Source organism: Capricornis sumatraensis, chromosome 4 (assembly GCF_032405125.1).
Source record: "Capricornis sumatraensis isolate serow.1 chromosome 4, serow.2, whole genome shotgun sequence".
NCBI classification, from domain to species: domain Eukaryota; kingdom Metazoa; phylum Chordata; class Mammalia; order Artiodactyla; family Bovidae; genus Capricornis; species Capricornis sumatraensis.
Window position 1 is genome coordinate 38,606,262 of NC_091072.1, and position 9,927 is coordinate 38,616,188.

The 9,927-nt window shown below is 44.9% G+C and overlaps 1 protein-coding gene and 1 pseudogene across 2 annotated transcripts in view; both read right to left on the bottom strand.

Moving 5' to 3' along the window:
* Window positions 1–6,514, bottom strand: part of AGPAT5 (1-acylglycerol-3-phosphate O-acyltransferase 5) — a 45,812-nt gene extending 39,298 nt beyond the window's left edge. Inside the window, exon 1 of one of the 2 annotated variants that reach the window (XM_068970875.1) lies at window positions 6,296–6,493. In XM_068970875.1, the coding sequence (XP_068826976.1) occupies window positions 6,296–6,490 (195 nt within the window). In that variant the 5' untranslated portion in view covers window positions 6,491–6,493. Of the gene's footprint in view, window positions 1–6,295 lie in introns of both variants that reach the window. The other variant, XM_068970876.1, reaches the window with a different exon arrangement.
* Window positions 6,515–8,830: 2,316 nt separating this feature from the next.
* Window positions 8,831–8,967, bottom strand: LOC138079394 (U6 spliceosomal RNA; annotated as a pseudogene).
* Window positions 8,968–9,927: the final 960 nt, after the last annotated feature.

Here is a 9,927-nt window from a genome sequence, read left to right on the forward strand (position 1 = left end):
TCTTTTGGTTTTCACTTCTTTTCTGTGATGCTCCAATAAAAACACGCTTATTTAACGTGTAAAATACTAAATTAAAAAAAAAAAAAACCGCCATCAATGGAATTTGTATGCCTTTTCTTCTGTTCTGACTTCTGTCGATTTAATTTGCAGGCCCAGCTACAGAACATTTTGCCTCCTCTGTGCTGCAATATAATCATCATTAAGACACAGGCAGAAATGTTCAATTCAAATAAAGACGGAGATGTGAATCCTAGTCCATCACCTTACCAACTTTATGAACTTCAGCACAAGTACCTAACCTCTCCATGCCTTTTTTTGGTAACCTGTAAAATGAATGTAATACTCCCCACAGGTTGTGGTGAAATAATTGAGACCATGAGAACTACTTCACATGATTCCTAGTAACGATCCCCCCATGTTAACTGTTGCTATTAGCAGTAGTGTTAGGCGCTCAGTCATGTCTGAATCTTTGAGACCCCATGCACTGTAGCTCTCCAGGCTCCATGGCAAGAATACTGGAGTGGGTTGCCATTCCCTTCTCCAGGGGATTTTCCAGACTCAGGGATAGAACCTCGGTCTCCTGCATTGCAAGCAGATTCTTTACCATCTGAGCCACAGGGGAAGCTCATGTTATTATTACTATACAATAAGGTGAAACTGTTCACTCAAAACTGTGTTAAATGATGAATGGATAAGAGAAACAGATATCTAGTTTATCTTCCTTAAAAAAAAAAAGTCTGATTATGTAGAAATGCAGCTATCATTTCAGCATAAATAAGTTTGCATATGTAATTCACACTGTGATTGTTCATAATTATTTAAAGTGAATTTTTAAATGTATTTCTATGTCAACGAAATATATTTCAAGATCACATACAAGATTTCTACTGTAATACACACGAAACAATGGTCTTTTCTGCCCAGTCTGAAACATTTCCCTGAACAGGAAAAGTATGATGCCCTTCTGAAACAAGGTTAAAATATAAACATAGTCATTTGTCTAATAATCAGTATAAAAATAATTATTATGCAACATTTAAGTGGAACCTTACAAACCACAAAGCTCTCTTTATACAATATATTTGTCATATGTATCGCTTGATACTGTCTTCATTTACAGATTGTGTTTTTCCTGAGTATCTGTGATGGATCTGTCATTGAGCTAAACAGCTTCACATATTATCTCAGTCTTCAAAATAACAGGAAAATAAGTATTCCATTTAAGAATGGGAATATTGAGTTGAAAAGTTGGTTTACTCAAGCTAACAGAGAATGGCAAAGAACTAGGAATCTCACCCAACATCCAAAAATCTTTTGAATATAACAAATTACCTGCAAAAATTCCAAATAAAAATTGTCAAATGAGGTGTCCCAAGTATTAGAAGCTTATGTAATTTTTTTTTTCACTTTGAACATTAACCACAGGAGGTAAGAAAGCCTTGAGTAAAAATTTAAAAACTGACATAAATGTTTTCCTGCTGCTGCTGCTAAGTCACTTCAGTCTTGTCCAACTCTGTGTGACCCCACAGACGGTAGCCCACCAGGCTCCCCCATCCCTGGGATTCTCTAGGCAAGAACACTGGAGTGGGCTGCCAGTTCCTTCTCCAATGCATGAAAGTGAAAAGTGAAAGTGAAGTTGCTCAGTCGTGTCCTGGACTACAGCCTGCCAGGCTCCTCCATCCATGGGATTTTCCAGGCAAGAGTACTGGACTGGGGTGCCATTGCCTTCTCCAAATGTTTTCCTACAGAAACACAAATTAAGAATGGGAGCAAAGCAACATGTACACACATGAGCAGTTGGCTTCACCACACAGCATGTAACACAGAAGAATCACCTTCCCCCAGTGAAGTGACCACTTGTATTCAGTTATACTCCAGTGTTTCCTCCACTCTTTGCTCATTTTGCCATTTTATAACATCCCATTATACATTCAGTTTAAAAAAACTGACTTCTTTCTAACTGCTAAATTGTATGCTGGGAGCAGAGGCTATTTTATCAATGGAAACGCTGGTGCCTCGCATGTGGTTAGCACTTAATATGACCCCATTTCCCAGTGTCACCCCCATCATTTCTCTCTGCTTCATACTATCACATACACTCACACACACATATAGCCCTCTAAATCCACAGGCAACACTTATTTATTTGGGGTTTTCATTGCTAATTCATGGAAAGAAGCAGAGTAAATAAAACAAACCTGACAGAACTGCTTATCTTTAAAAACTGCAAAAAAGTGCAGGTTTTTATTGACAAGTATACGAAAGTCTCTCTATATTGCTAGCTGTTTCAGAACTCCTTTTATAAGGTCTCTGACTTTATTCTCAGTCTTCAGTCAACTATTACGGCCATTCAAGAGCCCCCACGGATTACAAGTGAGATGTGCCCACATTTCCAAAGAAACACAGATCAGCATCCCGTGCAGAGTGCTCTGCCTTTTTGTGGAAAGGGAACCATCGAGTCAAGTCACTATTGCCACCTCCAAGGAGCTACAATCATGTAAAGGGGACTATATATATATATATATATATATAAATATGCTCCTGCTACGTTAATATTACATGTTAATGTTACATATAAATGACCCTGACATTGAGATGGGATGAGATCATGACAGGTGAAGAGGAAAAGTGCCTGAGCTGGAAGCAAGCATCCTGAGAAGAGCAGTGCAAGGGCGCATTCTCAGAATGCACTGGGAATGGGGGAGCGGGGACTGGGAATGGGGGAGCGGGGACTGGGAAGGAAGCAGCAGTTGCACAAAAGTGCAATCAGCGAATGGAAAAGCTGGCCAGGGCGGAACTGTGACAGCCTTGAAGGCCACGCTTAGGAGTCTTCATTTTCACTCAGTTATCACCTGAATGAAACACAGCATGTTCTCCTGCTTGAAGTATACAAGCTCAGAGTGGCTCATAACAATTGATACAGCCTTCTTGAATAATCTAGCAGAGTCACAAAGACTCTATAAAAGTCTATACAAGACTCTATAAAGTCTATAAAAGTAGACCCATTTAGGAAAGAGGGAAAGTAAACTGTATATACAGAGAGCCCTCTTTTCTTTTGTTTTCCATCATAATGGCACAGAGGTATCCCCATAGGTTAGATTACATTTAATGCTACTATAAAACCCATCCAAGAACTTAATTTAAAATGGAGGAGTCTCTCCACAATTCATACATTTATTTAAAAGCTCCTGGTAGAAATCCAGAGTTACACACCACACTGTTGCAGGCTGGGAGAGGGTGTGTAGATAAGGGAACTTTAACTGTCTCAAAATCTTTTTGCAGTGTTTGAATATTTTATTGCACCTGTAACTTAGAAAAATACGGTAATTAAGAATTTTTTATATGGATGCAACCCAAAATAACTGTGTTGCTTATAATCCAGGATTGGTATTTCTAGACAGTATAAAAACAAGGTTCTGATTACATTTCTCTAAGATTTTCTTATAAGTCTGTTCCCCGGCCAGACTTAAACTGTGTTAGATTGGAATCATATTTGATTGAGAAATGTTTAATTTCCTCTTTCAAAGGTTGTGTCATTCTGCTTACGCATCTTCCGGGTTCTGCGCCTCCTAGCTGAACTGAAAGTAGTAGTCTAAGGTCTTTAAAAGTCTTCACGAGAATGATAAATAAGTAGGAGGAGAAAATAAAAGGAAACAAGGAAATATTTACATTCTACATAGAACTACTAATATTTGAGAAGAATCTGGGCAACATTTTAGCAGAAGTGAAGAAAGAATCCAAATGTGATAAAGGGCTTGACTTGTGAGGTCCCTTCTCTGATTCTAAATACACCTTTCATTCTAATAGCTTAGCTGCTTTTACAAGATGCATGCTCAGTCACGTCTCACTCTGTGAGACTTCATGCACTGTAGCCCGCCAGGCTCCTCTGTCCATGGGATATTCCGCAAGAACACTGGAGTAGGTTGCATTTCCTTTCTCCAGGAGATCTTCCTGAACCAGGGATGGAACCCGAGTTTCTTGCATTGGCAGGAGGACTCTTGACCACGGCGCCATCTGGGAAGCCCGCTTTTTACAGGATATGGAATACAAATTTATCTCATTAAGAGTTTAAAAAAAAAAATTTTTTTTAAATAAATAAAGAGTTTAGCACTACTTTTGAGGACACAGTGCTACCAAAATAAAGAACTAGTTGTAAATGGCCTCCAGATATGAAGGCCTTGAGGGTTTCTGAGGAACCTGAAACAACCTTTAAAGTAAATGTACAAATTATTATTCTAATTGCACACATTATATAAACATTAAAATCTTGGACTTAATTCTGTCTTACTTCTAGTGTTATTTAAACTATTTTATATTTGAAACAGGTCAATTGAAAAACTAAATTTATTTCATACCGAATATCTTATTTGACTGTTACAATGTATCATGTTAGCATTTAGGGAGGTAGGGATTAGCAGTCATTAATGTAAAATCTATTTTAAAGTAAACCAGTTGTTACTGACTGATTTAAACAGGAAGAAGATGGTAACTAAAATACTTAGGTTTTAATGAGGAGGCATGTTGTGTATCACTATATATTTTGGTCTGCAAATATCAATGATCAGTTTTTCCTATATTCCAGTAGAAGGAGGAGAAAGTGCAACATTTTTTTAAATACACAAGAAAAATGAATCATGACATTTAGATTATCACTAGATACTGGTTCTTCATGTATTTATAAAAGGATGTCTGATGGTCTCAAGGATAATTCAAAATTTTATTTAGTGTGGGCCCTTGATGAAGTCTGTTAGGAATCCTTGAACAGAACTGATCATCAACAGACTAAACTTTTAAAAAACCACGTGCTGAGGTCTATACTGAACAGATGTAAGGTGAGATATACAACTTCAGAAATACTGGAAAGTTCAGACACATTTTTCAGAATAAGAAATTTATTACACAAATTATTTCAGCCGCATATGTTGTATAGCATGGGACATGTTACAGGCTTTTAACTAAAATTTAAAAAAAAAAAAAACACAACACTGTAGGTAGAATTCTTTTCCGAAGAGGTAAATGACTGTGTTATATGTTCTGTTTCCTAGCCTGCACCAACTGACATATGATGTAAAGTTAAATACGTACCATGACAAAACCTCACGTTTAGACAACTGTGGTGAAGTAAGAACCCAGTGGGGAAATGACTGTTCTGAATTAGTGAAAATTTTAAATGAAGCCCATTGTAAAAGTCAAAGATCAGGAAACCGTTATCTGGAAAAGCAGTCTTTCTTTCTTTTCTAGGAAACACAAATACTGATTTAAACAGAGGCCCTGGCTTCTAGTTCCCACTCCTCAAACCTCCAACTGGGGCAAGTTCAGAGTCATCAGGCATTAACAGCAATGCAACTGCAAATTCAAAATAGTAGCTGGTGGACAAGAGGGTGTAAGCAACGGCACTAGGGGGGAGAAAAGACAAATAATAATAATAATAATAATAATGCCATCCCATTCACTCCAATCCACCCGCAACAAGAAAAGAAGAGTGCTGGGTATAAGGAAAACCAAGAATTAAGCTCTATTTTTCTCCCCAAATTGGAGAAAAAAGGAAAATTCACAGTTTTTTCGCATAGTTGCTATTTTTGTGTAAGACTTCAAAAAATTAAATAAAGAGGGCCTTCTCATTTTGTTTCACGAATTTAATCTACACATAATCCATTCTCTACTGAGAAGGAAAGTAACAGAAAGAAAAACAAAAAAGATTAGCCACACACTTAAGCCTAGTCAAAGTTGGCAAGAATGTTATCTCCGGTAAGGCTTCTACAGTAACAAATGTATTACTTTTCATGCCCAGCTTTCAAGCATCCTGGGGAAGAACGCGAAACACAAAGTTGCATTGCCTGTCCAAAGAGTAACACCAATCTGTCTGCAGAGAAGGTCTCCGATTTCTGAGTGCACTTTCGAGTTCCAGCATGACCATCTCCTCTCAGACCAAGCGCCAGAAACTGTCAACTGCCTGCCCTACTTAAATGTCCATCTGCACCGACTTCGCCAAGCACGAGACAGACAGTTACAGAAGCGGGAAGAGGGAGCGGTTGATCCCACTTGTGGCCTCAGAACAGCGTTCCTGCAGCTATACCCAGAGACTCGGGGTGCCCGCACCGAAGCATCGGAACGCGACCGTGAACGTGGCCCGCAGGGCGAGGATGGGGTGGCGGCACGTGTTCGCATGGCCGGACCTGCACCGGCCGGGGGACACGCGGCGGGTCGAAGCTGGGAAATGCGCCCGCGACCCCCTACCCCGCCGCCGGGTCCCCCGACAGCGGCAGAGGCGGCGGCCCGCACGCGGGGTCCTCACCTGCACCCCGGTGTAGTTCTCGAAGAAGAAGAGTACCATGCTCTGATAGACGCAGTAGAGCCGGTCGTCCACCGCCTGGTAGAAGCGCGAGGGCAGCAGGGCGGAGAGCAGCCGCCAGGCGCCCCAGGCCAGCACGTAGGTGGGCGCCGCGCCCAGGAGCACGGCGGCCGGCAGCACGCAGCGCACCGAGTGCATGTGGAGCACCAGGGACAGCAGCATCCTCCCGTCTCCGCGCGCCCGGCGCTCCGCCGGCCCTGCGCCGCTCCGCCGCCTCCCGCCTCCGGGAGGCCCTTGCTCGCAGGCCAATCAGCTGGCCGCGCCCGGCCCCGCCGCCGCCCGCCGCACCTGAGACGCCCGGCCCGCGCCCGCTCGGGCCTCCGCCCCCAGCCGCATGGGCCGGGCCGCCGCCGGAGGGCGGGCGCGCTGGCGAGCGAAGGGCGGGGCGCGCTGATCGCGGCCCGGGGCAAGGGACGCCAAGGCCCTCAAGGGCTGGGGAGCTCAAGACCGCTCACACCCCATGACCTTCTGCCCCGGCCGGGGGCGGGGCTCCACGCCAACAACACGCCTCCCGATAGGCCGCCCGTTGCTATAGTCCCCCGCCGGGGGCGGGGCCCCGCGGCAAGAATTCGCCTCCTGATTGGTTTAGCGCTGTAGACGGTTGAAACGCAGCTGCTGCCCAGCGGCGTGGACTGCCCCGTTCGGGCAACTGCGCATGCTCCAAAGGTCTCTCAGCCCCGCCCCCTCCGGGGGCGCGCGCGCGGGAGCAACGCGGTGACTGGCTGTAGGGATGCGGTCCTGTGGGTGCTGGTCGGCGAGGGGATCGAGGTGGCCGGGCACCCCGTGGTCGGGCTCTGAGCACAGGTGGATTTGAGGGGACGCCCCACCACCTGCTCGTACGACCGAAGGCCCCTGGACGCCGGGATGCGCCCTCGAGCCGAGTCGTCCCCTTCCCGTGGTGCGCACAGGTGAAGCTCGGCACCTAGGTGCTGCAGACCCTGGCTGCCCGGCTGACAGATTCGTCAGGCCGCCTGGGTCAAGGCCAGCAGGAGACAATCGGGGCAGTTACAGAAGAGCCACAGAGGCCCTCGGGGCTCTCGCCCTGGGTTCTACAATCAGGCTGCCCTTCCTCTTCACGGCGGCGCCCACCCGCTCGCCTCGGTTCCTGCCTCTGCTCCCCGCCGGGTGCCCAGGACCCCGCTTCCTGCCCTTCACTCGCCCTCTAGCTTGTGTCTGAATCAGGTCCCTTCTTTCTCATCACTGTACGTTCACGCGTAGCTGGACAGCCTTTTTGCAAGGTTGTTTAATTGATCAGATTCACTCATTTTTTTAATTGTTGGATGCCAAATTTTATTTTTTTTTAACTTTTTATTTTATATTGCGGTATAGCAGATGAACGGGCTTCCCTGGTGGCTCAGATGGTAAAGAATCCGCCTGCAATGTGGGGAGACCTGGGCTCTGATCCCTAGGTTAGGAAGATCCTCTGGAGGAGGGCATGGCAACCCACTCCAGTATTCCTGGAGAATCCCCATGGAGCATGGTGGACTACAGTCCATGGATCCAAAGACTCGGACAGGATTGATAAGCACAGCACAGCGCTTAGCAGATTAACAATGTTGTGATAGTTTCAGATGGACAACAGAAGGCCTCAACCATGCATATACATGGGTCCATTCTCACCCAAACTCCCTCCCCTTCCAGGCTTATCAGAGTCACTCTTGCTTCACTTCCGCAGGCCTGGCTGTTTAATGTCTTCCTGATAGCTTATGCTTAGCCTCATTTTTTGTGTAGTTCTTGAAGATACTTGCACAGTGGTGGTGGTGGTTCAGTCACTTAAGTCATGTCTGACTCTTTGTGACCCCACGCACTGTAGCCCACCAGGCTCCTCTGTACACGGGATTCTCCCTCCAACCCATGGGAGTGGGTTGCCATGTCTGCATGGACATGGGGAATAAAGTACTGACATACTTCTGTGACCTTCACAAAAATCTAAGACATCAGGGCAGCTGTTTTATTGTTATGAAAACAGATTCCAAGGCCTTCTGGATTCTTCTACCATCCTTTGATTACAGTGAGTGTGGTTTACTGTGTAATCCTTTAAGTGAAAAAAGAAAAAAATTTTTTTTTCTGAATGCAAGCCTGTGAAAGTGTCTGTCTGACTCTTTGCAACCCGAAAGACTGTAGCCCACCAGGCTCCTCTGTCCATGGAATTCTCTAGGCAAGAATATTGGAGTGGGTTGCCATTTCCTTCAACAGGGGATCTTCCTGACCCGGTGATTGAACCCAAGGAAGCCCAGCCAAACGCATTTAGTGGCATTTTGTGGAAAATTGTAATCAGTTCCAGAACAGTGGCTACCTGATTTGACTGTCTGTACACAGTTGACATGTAACATGACTGGTAAGTGGTCACCCTGAGGGACAAAGCCAGATGAATGGAAATTGCTCAAAGAACAAGCGTTTGCACAGGTATATTGCCAGCAGGTAAGCATTCACAGTAGAGAGATTTTCAACAGGATTTTCGGTCTTTCTTTTTTTTTTTTTAATATGGAACACTTCCTGAATTTGCATGTCATTCTTGCACATTATATGTCCGTACCATATGGACATATAATAATGACATGCAAATCTTTTCTGTATCATTCCAATTTTAGTATATGTGCTGCCAAAGCAAGCACATCCCTTTTTATGTGGAAAGCAATGCCGAGTGAGAACTAGATTCATACTGGAGGGGAAAAGTCATGGATATGGATAATGTGCTCAATCAGTGTCCCCGTGCTTCCTTGACTTAAATGAGACCAGACATCTGTACGATTAGGGAAATGCATGAAGGGATAAGATTCTCTGGTGATTCAGAAGGCAAAGAACCCACCTGCAATGGAGGAAAGGAACAGAAAGAAATCTTCCCAATCCCTGGGTTGGGAAGATTGCCTGGAGAAAGAAATGGCAATGCACTCCAGTGTTCTTGCCTGGAGAATCCCATGAACAGGGGAGCCTGGCGGGCTACAGTCCATGGGGTCACAAAGAGTTGGACAGGACTGAGTGACTAAGCACACAGACATGAAGGGATAAAACTGGTTCAATGTTAACATTGCAGTCTGTACACAGGAAGTCAGTAAATGTGTGTGATATGTGTAAATATGTTACTTCTTGTGGATTGTCCCTGTATTGGAGAAGGAAATGGCAACCCGCTCCAGTATTCTTGCCTAGAGGATCCTGTGGACAGTGGAGCCTGGTGGGCTGTCCATAGGGTCGCACAGAGTTGGACAGGACTGAAGTGACTTAGCAGCAGCAGCACCAGCCCTGTATTACTGTTGGTCAGCAGGTTGTAAAGTTTTGTGCCAGGTTCTGGCATGGGGACACTGAGAGCTTGAGCTGCCCTTGTCCTCTATATCCAAACTCGGCCCCTTCCCACTCGATTATCCCCTGTGCCCTGCAGCCTCCCTATTTGCAGACTCCCAGTCACAAATTTACTCTCCTGCCCACCTCTTAGGCTGTACTCAGGCCACACCTTCTGCCTTTACTTTCTAACCTTGTACATATTTTAACCCCTTGCAGTGGGGTGAGTTTTATGTAAAGAGGGAGTTCATGGTACCATACGGACATATAATAACGAGATCTCATTTAGGCTGGGCACA